This window comes from Cornus florida, unplaced genomic scaffold (assembly GCF_030987335.1).
Source record: "Cornus florida cultivar Cherokee Brave unplaced genomic scaffold, ASM3098733v1 CherokeeBrave_3.0.0_Hap2_Chr11, whole genome shotgun sequence".
In the NCBI taxonomy this organism is placed as follows: domain Eukaryota; kingdom Viridiplantae; phylum Streptophyta; class Magnoliopsida; order Cornales; family Cornaceae; genus Cornus; species Cornus florida.
In genome coordinates, this window is record NW_026775581.1 from 64097147 (window position 1) to 64112452 (window position 15306).

A 15306-nucleotide genomic window follows, 5' to 3' on the forward strand; every position below is an offset into this window, starting at 1 on the left:
AATTAGAGGGTTGAGTCTTCAGTCAGCTCGAGTTAGGGACCCCACATTTTTTGGTCTTGCCCAGCTTGAAGTATCATTAAAAAATATATAATGAAAGCAAATCTAAACATAAAATAATCGTTGATTGTGTATGTATCTGTAACTAATATTGCAACTGTGGCTATTATTAGGTAAAACTTGTCAAGTGAAACTTGGCCAGTAGAACTCCACCAAGGGTTATAGGGTAATAATATTTTTTCACTTTTTGAAGTATAAGTTCGAGGTTTTAAGTCTTCATAGAATCCGCGAAAACGATCCGATCCGATTCGTGCAGATTTGATCGAATTTCTACATCCATGGATCAATGACAAATATAAAAAAATTGAATTCATAATTCACAAATCGGATCACGGATTGAGTTATTAAAATTCGATCCGATCGTGAGATTTATATATATAATACGGAGTATATATATATTTAAAGAATGTATTAGTTAATATAATTAGTTAATGATCATTTAGTGGAGTCTAAGAATATATTAGTTAATGATGAATTAATGTCGATAAATTAAAATTTTATCTATTAAGCTATGGTTAAAATATAAATAATATTAGATTATATAGGAAAGTTCTCAATATGCGAATCTTATCGGTTATCCCAAGGATCGATGACGAATTTAAAATTTTTCAATTTGTTGGGAATCCGATCCGATCACAAAGTGAGTATATGAGTGATTCTTATAAAACAAAAACAAAAAAACAATTATATAAGTGTGACGGTTCAAAACATTCAAGGAATTGTTTACACTCAAGAAGAGTGTAATCATAGATGTGATTAGGGATGGACTCAGATAAGTAAGTGAGTGAAGGCGAACTTTAATAACATATATATATATATATATGGGGGCAATAGTGAAATCTCTCTATAATTTTACGGGGCCAAAATTTAAATTTTATAGGTATATATAAAAAATTAAAAAAAAAAAAAAGTAGATAAAAAATACAAAAGGAAAGATTATATTGGGAATATTCATAGCCATTACTTTCAGATGAGGAATACACTCATATAGTTCAAGACTGTTGAATAGTAGATCATCCATAGCCATTACTTTCAGATGAGGAATATTCAAGAATCATGACAAGCATTTGTTGTAGTTAGAAGTACTAGTAAGTTTCCTAGAAGTAGAAAACCAAAGAACCTATGACTTTTATGTGCACTCTCTCCTCTCAGTTGCCTCAAAAACTATACTTATAATATGTCATTATATATGCTTTTACACACACACAAGTCATCATTATACAGAACCCCAAATCCTCATGAGTAATGGGTAGGCAACAAAATTGAGATTAAAAATTGTAAAAACTAAAAATAAAAAAAAAAAAAATAATAATAATAATAATAATGACAGACAAATATACAATTTTCATCATATATCATGCAAGCTTCAGCCTTCATACGTTGGATCAACAAGATAACTTATTGCAATAGATGCCATTCATTCAATCATTGAATCAGAATGACATATTCCAATTCATGTTGATAGGGCTTACAATGCCACTTTCCAAAAATAGAAAAGACAACTAGTAAAACTTACTGAATTTTACAACTTAAAGAGTGAAACTTTCTACTTGAAGCAAAAATTCTTAATCACATGCATCATTATTTTACACACCAGTACACATTTTACATTTTATTCCACTTTCTCATGCATACCCTAGCTAATGCTTGATTTGGGTCAGCATGCACCTAATGTCCTTGCTATTAGGCCTTTGTTTAGGGTCCTCAAGAGTGCAAAAGCAAGCAATCTTGAGCACCAAAAGCATTTGCTCCTCGTATCCATTCCCCATAAGTTTAGGGTCAATTGCCCTACTTGGGGTCTCAGAAGTCATCACATTTCTCATCCACTTCACCAAACTCATCTCAGATGTGGTTTGCCAAAACTCATCGGAAGGCAACTTTCCCATCACCAAAACCCCCAACAACACTCCGAAACTATACACGTCGCACTTGTCGGTAAACTTGAGCGTCTGGTGATACTCGGGGGCGATGTACCCCACCGTTCCCGCCACGTTGGACGTCGTGACATGGGTGATCGCCTCGGGAACCGCCTTGGCGAGTCCGAAATCGGCAATCCGAGCCTCCATTTCATCATCCAAGAGAATGTTACCAGGCTTTAGATCTCTATGAATAATCCTCGGAGAGTGGCTCAGGTGAAGGTACTCGAGCCCAGCTGCGATACCTTTTGCAATTTTGTGCCTAGCCAACCAGTCCAATTCTCTATTCCCGTGTGCCACATCGTTCAACACATCTTGTAAACTCCCATTTTTCATGAGCTCGTAGACCAAGTAGTGACAATCGGGCCTTGACACATGGGCTAAAAGGGGAAGAAGATTCCGGTGCCGGATATTACCCACCGTATTGATTTCCGACCTAATCTGACGCATTTTTTTGTTCAGAAGCTTACTGTCTTCGTCGGCGAGCTCTGCAGCATCCCTTGGGGGTTGGATGATCTTCTTTATAGCAATCATTTTTCCGTCGCTGCCGGGTAAAACCGCCCGGTAAACCTCTCCGCAACCACCTCTTCCGATGACTTCCAGCGAAGCCAATCCGTCGTCTTTCTCAAGAAATGCTAAGTCCTCTGCTTTCTTGATCAATGAACTGAATATTGCCGGACCGGACACCTTTACTCTGCCTTTGACCAACACGAGAAGCACCTTAAACAGGACCGAAAAGATCAGCCCGGAAACGGCTCCGGCCAGTGCTCCGGCGAGGAACCCGATTATTGACCCTTTTAGCTTCTTCTCGTTTTTGCGATGTTTTGGTGCCATCGTAGGCGACGGAGCTGGGGCTGCGCCGAAATAACCCGGAGAAGGGGCCACTGCAGAGGTTTGATTTTGCTTAGTTAAATTAGTCTCAGCAAATATATACCGCTTTGGAATTGTAATCTGTGATGAATATTCGACTCGGGTCATCACCGGAGAACCGTCCAGAAAATCATTGCCGGAGATGTTGAAGAGCCGGAGGTTTCTGAAGGATCGCACTGAAATGGGTACCTTTCCGGCGAAATTGTTGTCTGCGAGAGAGAGTTTTTCGAGGTTCGGAAAGTATTTCAGGAAATTCAAATTCCCGGAAAACTTATTGGAAGAGAGGTCAAGAACTCGAAGTCGAATTAAGGAGGATATCTCCGCCGGAATATCACCGGAGAATTGGTTTTTCTGGAGGTTCAGAACTTCCAATTTCCGGCAATTCGCGATTTGAGGCGGGATTTGGTCGACGATTCTGTTGTCGGAGACGGAGAGTTCTTTGAGCTCAGACAACCGTCCGATCGCTGGAGAGAGGAATCCGTCGAGCCGCTTAGACTTGAAGACGAGACGGTGGATTCTGAGAACGTACGAATTGTTTGAAATTCGCCGCTCACAGAATACTCCGGCGGAGTTGCAGGGGCTTTGGGTGTCCATGGAGGAGCGTTGACCGTTGACTCTCAAGTCTTTTTGGATGATCAAGAGAGCTTCGCGGTCTGACGAATGGAGGTTGAGATTTGCATGGGCGAGGAGGGTGAGAGTGAAGAGAAAGAGAAGAGAGAAATGGGCTTTCCGGTGGTTGAAGGCCATTGGAGTCAGAACGCCGCCGTGAAGACGAGGGTGGTGGTGGTAGTGTGGTGTTCTGTTACTGGAGTTATGGGTGTTAGTTTGGTTGGATTTTTATACAAGGGAACGCGTTGTGGACTTGGGAAGTCGTTGGACCAATTGGCCGTGTGGAAAAAGTTGGGCTATGGGCCCATCAGAAGGATTTCATTTTCATATGTTAGGCAGATTTCCCAAATTGCCCTTAAAATTAGTAAATTGGGTGAAGGAATCGGAATTTAATGATAAATTTTTTGTTGAAAATTAAGATTATTAAATAATGTAAATAATAAAAATATATTATAAAATATCAGGTTTTTATTTTTTATTTTTTAATACACTGTACACAATACCACCAATTATAGTAATGTGTTTTTCTAAGAATATAAAATAATTTGACAATAAGAGGACAAGAAGCATCTTTAGCTTGATGTGGTTTTCCAATATATCATATTATTTATTTATTTTTATTTTTTTTGAAAGTTTCATCCAATTTTATATATTATTGTGTTTCTATTGTCCTGCAGGTTATATAAAACTGTTTGACCTTTTCTTTTTGTCCTGCAAGGTATATACTATATCCCAATTCTACTTCTTGTTTTGTTTCATCCAAGGTTGTGGTAATGATTTTTTAATTAGATTAATCAGTCGGGTAAAAAATTATAAGTAATAATAATGTTAGATTAATCAGTCGGGTAAAAAATTATAAGTAATAATAATGTTATTTAGAGAGCTCATTCATAACCCAAAAAAATAAAAAAAATAAAAAAAGGGGAGGAGGAAGGTTGAGAAACAACTGACTACTCTTATAATCTTTGTTGTGTGCAGAATCGCAAAACAACAAAGTTTGAGGAGTAAAACAAATAATTATAAAAAATAAAAAATAAAAAATAATAATCACATACAAAAACACAAGATTTATGTAATTTAGTGTTACGTCAATGTGTAATGATGAAGGATTGAATTATAATAGAGAATTTCCTTTCAATTGCTCTTTCTAGTATAAGTACGAATTAATTTAATTTCCTCTCAATTACTCTTTTTAGTGTAGGTACGAATCAATTTAATCATTCATGTTTTCTCTCTATCTTAAAATTTGATTAGGGTTGATATAGATAGTCCCATACAAATGAACACAACTTACCCCCATAAGATGTGCATTCTTAAACATTCCCACGCAATGATTTCAGAAAAACCATCACCAGTCCATCTTGACGAAACACCGTTCTAAAAATATCTTGTCCAAAATGAACCGGTCCCTTTCAAATTGGATTAGTCATGATTCGACCGTAGCCAATATGAATCTTCCCAAATTCTACCCTAGTGGGATCGGTCTATTAAATACTTTATTTGGCTTTTTACATAACAATCTCATAATCTAATAATTGTAATAAAAAATAAAAATAAAAATTCACCTTCGAGAAGTTTACGGTGGTCATAGTCAAGTCTTTGGCACTCATGTAAACACAGTGGGCTTGTGTATATGGTAGACAGTTGGAGAGCATCCATGAAGGCTTTCTAGTCAACCCTTTTGGAGGTTAGACCATCATGATCAAAGTCAGTCATTGGGCTAATTTGGACCGTTGGATCATGATGATTCTCAAGCCTAAGATGATTAAGTTGATATTCAATAAATCAAATGACTTGGGAGGATGGTGCTAATACACACTGAAAAGTCTTGGTCATTGAAGCCCTTAAATAAAATCCAAGGCAAGAGTGTTTAGTGTTAACATCGTTTTCCAATTAGTTATACGACCTTATCACATTCCAGTCTTCTGCTGTCATGCTCAACGGCTCGTTATGAACAAGGTATGAGATACGAAGATTTAAATTTGAGTTTTAGTTAATTGTGTTTGTATCGTAATCGTGTGAATACAGATTAACATATTAACTAAATATGTTGTGTTTGTGTTTGACCCTATTAGCACGATTAACCCGATTAACTACACATGTTGTATTCGTATAAAAAATAACCTATTTAGTTAAACGTGTAGAATAAATGTATCCTATTTGTGTCAAAAATAACTAAAATATATTTTTTTGTGTCGTGTCAAGTCTTAACTCATTTATTAAATGGGTTACGCGTGTCGTGTCGTGTCACACGTATAATAATTGCGTCGTGTTCGTGTCAAGAGGTCTTGACACGATTAATAATCGTGTTGTGTTCATGTTGACTGTAATCGTGTTCATGTCGTAATCGTATTGACATAAACACGACCTGTCAACACAAATTGCTACCCTTAACTGTCGTGTTCATGTCGACTCTAATCGTGTTCATGTCGTAATCGTGTTGATATAAACACGACCTGTCAACACGAATTGTTACACTTAAATTCAGTTTTCATTACCAAAAAAATAAATAAAAATAAAAATAAAAATAAAAATTAAGACTAAAAATCTAGCCACTATTGTAATTCGAATGCTAAGGTTAGTATTGTTTAATAAAGAAATTATTAAGGATGCTAAGGTTTGTATAAAATTGGAGTTTTGTAAATGAAATTTGTAGAATTGAAAAAAAATAATTCACAAAATTGAACCAAGTTTTTTTTTAATTTTACTAATTTTAATTTTAAAACTCCAATTCTAATCAATGAAACACAATCTCAAAAATAAAAAATAGAGTGGAATGCTTGATAACTTTTAGTATCCTTTTCTGCTTCACATAGTAAAAATTATTCCCTAACCTCCAATGTGAACACAGACTATAAATGGAATGATGTAAATCCTTATCTTTTTGTGTGATAAATGATATTTCGCTTTCTGTCAATTCTTGATTGTGTTTATTGTAACACTATTTCTTATACTGAATCTGTGAATAAACATGAATCATGTTTATCTAATTGATTGTCAATTGTTAAATAAAATAATAAAGTTTACATGCGAGGCAGATCAACCTTAGTACAAAAAACCCAAAAAGGTTAACTCAAATCACTTTGTGCTTGTGCTTCATCAAACATCAAATTTAGAATTTGAATACTTCGCAATTTATTCACGATTATATTTCGTAACTTACTCGGCCTGAGATGAAAAAGTTGCGTCCCTTAAAACAAAATACTGAATAGTCCCTCTGCCTAAAATATAGGGAATATATATTTTTAATAAACCTTAAAAGAAAAATTCCGACCAAGGAATTGCTAGCAATTTAATTTACACAAAATTTACACATTGTCATGAATCAGAATCCGTGCAGGACCCTGGAGTTGCATTTGTGGGACCTGATAAAATGGCAGGTCCCACTGTCCCGCTCATTTAATAAAGAAGTGTGGAAAAGTATAAGGCGAAGACCAAGCGTTTACTTACACTTTGACAAGATTGCCGAATTCAAACTTTAAAATTACACACTACTGAGTATTTCTTAATAATTGCATATTATTTTGAAACAATTATTCATATATTTTTGAATAATTGTGTATAACTTTCTCTTAAATGCGCTTAATTGACCCCAAACAACTTTTTGACCGAGAAACATTTTCCACCAAAAGAAACATTCAATTGAACATTTCTTTTTATTCTCTTCCTTATCTTTTACTTTAATTAATAAGGTTTTTTTTTTTTTTTTTGGTCAAGTAACTAATGCACCTATTTTATGTTCTAATAAATTTTGAGCCAAACTTTTTTTTTTTTTTAATTTTTTTTATTAAAAAGTTAAAGAAGAGACTACTAAGTTACAATTATAATAGTGCATAAAGCTTTTGTAATTTGGATAAAATTCTAATTAAATCCACAATTTAGAACTTTATGGAGATGATAAAAGTATATATTTTCAAAGTGTTTTTGAGTTGAAATGATTTAAATAATACCATTTTTGAAACATCGAGAATTGTTTTTTTTAAACCATGTTAATAGCATTTGCTAAAACTTTGGAGAGTAACGGTTTTGAGGCAAATTGGGAGATTTGAGGGGATGTAAAAATAATATTGCAGAGATTATGATATTTTTTCTTAAAAATAGCATGGAAACACTTTTAAGAAAACGTGATTTATTAAATTGCAAAAATTACTTAATTTTGGCTTTAAAGTGCATGATAATAATCAATAAATTTACTTTAAAAATTCTGTTAATTATACCTAAATACCCTTAAACTAGTAATTTTAGCCTATGTTAAATCTACACCAATTTTAATGAAACATTGGCCGAGTTTTTCATGAGTTAATTAATGGACTTTTATTATGTTCATTAAATTAAATATGGTGCATTTAGCGTGTTAATCATGACAATGCAAATTTTAATTGTATGAAAATACACACATAAAAACATTTTTTTAAGGGTAAAAATGAGACAGAATTTTTAATAATTACTCTACTTATATGGTTATACCTTTAGTCACATGAGCAAAAAAATAATAAAATTTAAGACACAAAGTAGAAGTAGGAATTGAGCACGTTTGCACTTGCATAACGTAAGAAATAAGGTAAGAGATGGAGCATGCACATAGTGTAAGAATAATACTCATTTAGAAAAATTGTGAGCCTTAGGAATTTATACCACGAAGTTTTTTAACACGTTTGTACGTGCAGGGCCGACCCTGACATTCCCAAAAATTTAAGAGGTCATAGGTGAACTTTCAAATGTGAGGCTCTTTATAAAGTTTCCCAGGCATAAACAAATCATAAGAGTGCAAAATATTTATTAAAAAGTGTGAAATTTTTATTAAAATGAGACGATAAACACATAAAATATATTAAATTTGTGATTTTATATTGAATTAGGTGGCTTTTATTCGGCTAATTTGTGTCTTTTAATATAGGAAAGAGAGAGAAAATAGTAAAACTTATCATTGTAGAATCCAAACCCTAATTTTATTCAATAATTTGAATTCAATTATGCCTATATATGTTGATTTGGGAAAACTTTTTTTATTAAATCTTCACATAATTAAAACTAGAAGCTATTTTTTTACGATGAATAAGTGATCTCTCTCTCATAAATAAAAATCCTAATCTACATAATTCACTTAAAGTTTTTTTATAATTATATTTTGATTTGATATTTTTTTATTACGGTTAAATTTTAAAGAGATACCCAACAAAGAATATATATATGTATATATATGAAAAATATTAATAGAGAAAAATAAATTGTAGATAGAGAAAGAAACCAGTGTAATTGTTCGTTCTTACCTTTTCCTTCAATTTTCAATTTTTTTAGTTTGTTAAAATATGAAACACAAATGTAAAAATAAATAAAGTGTAATATGTATTAAAATAAAGGGTATTCATGTCTTTTTAGTTATCGTCACGTCAGATTCAATATACAATTTGAAATTTTAATTCGAGATGTGTAACACTGCTCTATATAAATTGATATTATAAGTACGTGTATTTATTAATATAATATATATTTTTTAAATTTTATTTTTTGTCATAAATTTACATGTATGCATTTTCTTTTAATTATGAAAATTATGGCTTAAATGTTAGACATATACTACTATATTTACACCATGATCCTAAATTTGAGGCCCTTCCAAATTGGAGGCCTAGGCTACCGCATTGGTCACCTTGCCCCAAGGTTGGCCCTGTGCAAGTACATAATGTAAGAGATAAGGTAAGAGAGGGAGCATGCATGGAGTGTAAGAACAATACCCATTTAGAAGAATTGTGTGCCTTAGGAACTTATACTATTGAGTATTTTAACACGTCTGCACGTGCATAACGTAAGAAAAGGGACACGCACGGAGTATAAGAACTATAACCATTTAGAAGAATTATGTGCCTTAGGAATTCGTACCACTGGGTATTGAATATTTAAAATCCATACAGGTATAAAGAAGAATAAAAATAAGCAGCAATGATGGGCTAATTGGTGACCACAAGAAATGGGCAGATGGGTAGTTTTGGGCTCATTTGCTGTTGAGACAGACAGTGAAACATTATTGGGCCATAACGGCCCAATCAAACCACCTATGAGGCAAATGACGGCCCAGAATTTTGCCACGTGTGATACATGTGGCATATATGTGGCGGTGTCACCATTGCGAGTGAAAATGCCGATCCTAGTAACAGCAAACGGTTTTTGCTATTGTGGGCCTTTAAAGCGCCTGTTGATAAACTTCACTCACCGTCACCACCGCCGCTGTTTCACTGCGCCACCTCTAGCCACCGTCTCGGCCAACTTTCTCTCTTGCCGTCTCCCAAACGCTAACATCTGCCCCAGAAACTCTCTATTACTCAGGATGGAGGTATACCTCTCTCTATATATATTACACTATATGTGTGTATGCATATGCGTATGTATCTGTATTTTGTGATTTTTCATCGATTATATATTTTACATGTCCTTTTTACGAACCCATTTGGTTTCTAGACGGTGGAATTGAAATTTATGTTTGTTTTTTTGAAATTTACTTACGAATTTGACTTTTTGAGTTTGTAATTTTTCTTTAGCAGAATAGGCAAATAATTTTATTGATAAGAAAATTTAGGTTACACAATTCAATCAGAAACTGCTGCTTTCTTAACATACAGATATAAAGCATCAGCATGCCATCAATTAACTCCTTAGGGTCTGTTTAGTTCAGTTGAAAACAGTTGACTTAAAAAAGTTGAAAATAGAAAACTATTTTTTGAAAAATTATAAAAGATAATTATCTGAAAAAAATGTATTTTTATTTATTTATATTATTATAACTGAGTTTTTAAAAAACTGCAACCAAACAAGTTTTCTGCACTATTTTATGATTTTTAGGTCCCCGAAAATTGAAAATGAACCAAACAAGCCCTTAGTCTCTCTATTTTGCATACCAAGCTTATTCCCTTCTCTGTTCACCCCGCTCAACTCGAGACATTGAAAGTGACGAAGAAGAAACCGAATGTCATCCCATATTCTTGCAATGGAAGCTTGTGGGGGTATTAGCTTCAATAGCTAATTTGCAATCCCTTGCTATCAAGGGATCATTGAAACCCCAATCAATACTCCATTTGATTGCTTGCTTAGATACCAAAGCTTCAGCTCTTTTATTTATTTTCACTGGCAAGAAACTCACACACCCATTTGTCCCCACGGGGAGACAAACCCTCACCTTCCACATTGGGAGGTAAAGGAGATACTACTAAGCTACAGCCTTTAAAAAACAAATAACAGCCTTGATGATGCAGCCCACAGAAATCTCTAAGAACAACTACATCGGCAGCTTCTCCATTCGATTCATTAGAAGCAGCATCAAAATAAGCTTTAGAATACCTGTCGAGGGTGGTTTCCACTTCCCAGCAACTCCAGTGACAAACAACACTTCGATTAATTAGAGAAAACCCTTTTGTAGTCCTCCTATTGATTGACAGAGTTAGAAACAATATCTTGCTCCTAAATTGTAGTGTCTTCAAAGTAAAATTTTGTTTATACTCTTCCGACAATTCCAAGAGATATACGGCTCAAGAAATTGTCTCTGAACTCTGAATGCCTCTATAAGTGGAAAAGGGATTGGAACCATGAAGCCAAGAAATATGAGGGAGATCACACACAGAAAGTCTTAAAGGAACCACTTTCCGTACTTTTTTTACTACTGGACAGTACAAAAGAACATGCATGATAAATGGAATGTGGAGTCGTTCTTGTTGATGTGAATATCATCAACTTATTTGAACTGGTATTAATGTTGAAAGCTTGTGGTATATTCGTGATTGAGGCTTTATCAACTTAGGATACTTGTCATGTATATTTTGGAGGAGTAGGTGTGAGATTATTATCGCGGTCAATAAATTTTGCATGTCATGTGGTTCAAAAGTTCAAGTTTTAGTAGCTATTTGGACAATTAATAATGGGTTGGTACATGCATCTTAGCAGAAGAAAGTCAGTGAATATGGATGTTTAGTGATTGATTACACAACATAAAGTGTTAATTCTTTTTCACAAGCTAAATGGAAAACAGTCAGCGTCACCCAAAATGTGGGGAGTGATTCCTTTTTTAAAAGAATTTCTTCAACTATGTAGAATTTCTTCAAGGATGTAGCAATGTGAAATCAGTAGATTGCACATTGTGTGCTAATATCTCTTGTTCAAAGTGTCTTTCTTTGACATCAATTTGATGTGATTTCTATACGACCACTGTCCAGTAGAAATGGACTTGTCAGTCCAATCCTTTTCCGGAAGAGCCTTTACTTGTGGCTAGGCATGTTCACAGGAGATTTGATCTTCTGAGTGGCTTTGAGATCTGGTTAATTGAAAGCAGCAGTTGCTTGTCTTAGAAATTTGTGACTTCCTGTCAGGGACATCTTTGTTCTATAATCTACTGATTCCACTTTTTGTTTTTTTGTTTTTTTTCCCCTGGAACGTCAAGCAAATGGTTTCTAGTTTTCTACTTGCCCTGTAGATCATGAAATGAAATATGGTTATATTTAAACTAGATAATAAAGAAACCATTGTACTGAAGCACTTTATATTTGTCTACAGCGATTCCGGACTGGGAGTAGAATCAATAAGAGCAAAATGCTGGTGGAGCAGTTGCAGCGATATGGACTGATACACTCAAAGAAGGTAGCAGAAGTAATGGAGACTGTTGATAGAGCTTTGTTTGTTCCTGATGGGACCCCACCCTACGTTGACAGTGCGATGGATATAGGTTATAATGCCACTATTTCTGCACCACATATGCATGCTACATGCCTTCAATTACTGGAGCAAAATTTGCAGCCTGGTAATCGTGCTTTAGATGTTGGCTCAGGTATATCTATAACTCTATTTGTGTTTAGCCATGTTATTATTCAATGACTTGAACCTTCAATATATTCATTTTCAATCGTTATGTCTTATGAGGACTTATATATTAGCAAGTTTGTAGAAAACACTCTGAATATTTTGGACAACTTAAAACTGAAAAAAATGGGGATAAATATGCTTCTTATAATTGCAGTAGCACAATATGAGTTGATCCACCAAGTTATTTGGGCTGGAATGCCTAGTTTGACGTGATTGCCATTCTCCATAAGTTAGTACTATGCGATGTTATTCTGTTTAATTCTTTGTAATGTTTCATAATGTTGTGATATCATTTAGTAATTTAAGTGGATTGTCTTTCTTTTCAACATCACTCTCTGGAAGGTGACGAATCCTTTTTCTTGTTATTTTTATGTGTCGATGGATCATAATGCTCAACGAAGTACTGAACCTACCAACTCCTCTTATTTTAAGGACTTCGAATTTATAATGATGCATTGGAATATTTGATATCATGTAACTTGAAGGCAGTGATGTTGGTCAATCATGAGACTGAGAAGCTGGTTATGTTTGGCAAGTTACTCATTCGAGTGTGTGCCTTACCAATACGTATCAAAGAGTATGGGTGTATGACTATATGTTATCTTTATTGTGGAAATTGTGGTGCAAGGTAAAGTAAGGTTTTAGCAGAATTAACTCCAAAAGGTTAGTTTTGTAACCAGATGACCCCTCAGCATCACCAAATTTGTGCGATCCTTGTGGTACGTTATATTAATTAACAAATACCTAAACCCAGCTGCCTCAATTGAGTCGATCCCTTTAAAAAACCTAAACTGATTGAAACAAACATGTTCGTGACATGGAGCTGGTTTGTCACCTATATAGTGCATGCCAGTAAAAATGCTCATATTGACATTCTACTAGCCTAGTTACACGATATTTATCAGAATATCTATGTCCATCACAATGTCACTCGAATTCAACTCTGTTTGATTATCATATGAATTCCTTGCAGCATTCCAAGTTTACGGTTGATGATGTTAAATGTCACAATTTTGTCATTTCCGATGACAATTCTTTTCTTGTAGGAACAGGGTATTTGACAGCATGCTTTGCACTTATGGTTGGACAGCAGGGTCGTGCAGTTGGTGTGGAACATATTCCTGAATTGGTCACTGCTTCAATCCAGAACATTGAAAAAAGTGCAGCAGCTCCATTACTGGAAAAAGGCTCCCTATCAGTGCACGTTGGTGGTATGTTTTAAAATCTCATCGCTTTTATTTGTTTTATTTTTTATTTTTGAGAATGATGTTTTATTTAGTCCATCAGGCAGACAGATTCTAATATAAATCTGGTAAGCAATGAGAATGCCATCACACGACATTTCAATACACACCACCTAATTATTTGGGCTGGAAACTTTGATATATAAAAGTTCATTTCTTCAGATGTTAACAGAAAATACTGAGTATGTTATGAAAGGAAATTGTTTGGACCGATGAGCATGATTCGTATGCTTGTTTATAGTTTTTGGAAAGCTTGTCATAATGTAATTTTTTGATCCCGGTATGAATTTTAGTTGTAATCAAGTTATTGAAATGGTGCTGACTAGTTTGTTCGTTGGTATATGCATGGTTATAGATGGAAGGCTAGGCCGGCGAGAGTTTGCAGCTTATGATGCTATCCATGTTGGAGCAGCAGCACCAGAAATCCCAAAACCACTTATTGACCAGTTGAAGCCTGGGGGAAGAATGGTGATCCCAGTTGGCAACATACACCAGGACTTGCAGGTTGTTGATAAGAATCTTGACGGTTCAATCAACGTCTGGAGCGAGACTGCTGTCCTTTATGTTCCTCTTACGAGTCAAGAAGCTCAGTTGCAAGGCTAATCGAGGCTGGGAGCTCAAATTCGCCTATGTTACTTGGTTTAAGTAACCTCTGTAAGAATCACTGATCCTTTCTCTACATGTACATTTGAAGTTCCAAGTTCTGTACAAATGGTGATGTTATATATCTAATAAAGTGCCTATGAGCACAAGATTTTTAGAAACTCATGCCATGAATTCTGTGTGCTATATATATATCTCGATTGTAGAATGGATTCTACCATTGTACAATGCAAAAACAGAGGGTACCTAAGAAGCACCGACACTTCTATGAGGTGTCGTGTTTGTGTTGGACATCCACACTTCATGGATACTCTTGGACACGTTTCTGACTCTTCATGACCGTTCCATAATTTAAAATTAATTTTTATTATTTTGGACCCTTGGTCGATACATTTTGGATGCTTTATTAACATATTCTGGGCACTTGACTACATATCTCACACACTGTCTTATATAAAACAAACATATGGCAGTCCTAGAAATAACATTATAAACATATATAGAAGTGTCCAACTGAAGGAAAAAAAAACATAACTACAATGACAGGATAGAAATATCATATATAATATAACATATTCTTTTTTTTGTGTCCGTGTCCGTACTCATGCTTCCTATTTCTATAGCTTAGAAACTCATCCAGCTACTTAGTTGAAGCTTCTCCTGTGGTGAGAAAGCCTTCTTTGTATAGGGAAAGTTATAAAATTAATTCAAAAATATTAGGACCAATGAACAAAACCTTGTATTAACAATATACATAAATTGCAGTTAGTATTGTGTTTAGTAGCATGAATTTGTGTTTGAAATTAGAATTGAGTGTCTAGAAAGTTTCGAGTGAAACTATGCAGACAAAACACAGCAAAAGAGTAATCAAATTTTGAATACAAATTACCACCTAGTGAAATATCAAAATGTTAGAACTGTCCATTGCAAGTGCAAATATAAGGGTTGGTATGCGCAATGAAAGGCTTAGTGTAAATTTTTGTAATGAAGGTTATAAACTGTCGATAAACTTTTAGTAAAGAATGTACCAGTATTCGGTACTCTCCCCCGTGCTATTTTTCATAAAACACTTGTTTATAGGTGGGCACCATAAAAGTACCATCAACAGAGCAGCAAGAAAATGCTAAGGAATTGGCTTAAGAGTTTCAATCGGAAGAGATTCA

General features: G+C 34.6%; 2 protein-coding genes across 2 annotated transcripts; one reads left to right on the forward strand and one right to left on the reverse strand.

Moving 5' to 3' along the window:
* Positions 1 to 1437: 1437 nt before the first annotated feature.
* LOC132283126 (leucine-rich repeat receptor-like serine/threonine/tyrosine-protein kinase SOBIR1) lies at positions 1438 to 3667 on the reverse strand. The gene has a single exon (XM_059785027.1). It carries the CDS (start codon positions 3588 to 3590, stop codon positions 1698 to 1700), a length of 1893 nt encoding a protein of 630 aa, XP_059641010.1. The 5' UTR covers positions 3591 to 3667; the 3' UTR covers positions 1438 to 1697.
* A 5753-nt stretch (positions 3668 to 9420) lies between these two features.
* LOC132281190 (protein-L-isoaspartate O-methyltransferase 1-like) lies at positions 9421 to 14315 on the forward strand. Its single transcript, XM_059782917.1, has 4 exons — positions 9421 to 9783; positions 11991 to 12261; positions 13343 to 13507; positions 13896 to 14315. Exons 1-4 carry the CDS (start codon positions 9421 to 9423, stop codon positions 14141 to 14143), a joined length of 1047 nt encoding a protein of 348 aa, XP_059638900.1. The 3' UTR covers positions 14144 to 14315.
* Positions 14316 to 15306: the final 991 nt, after the last annotated feature.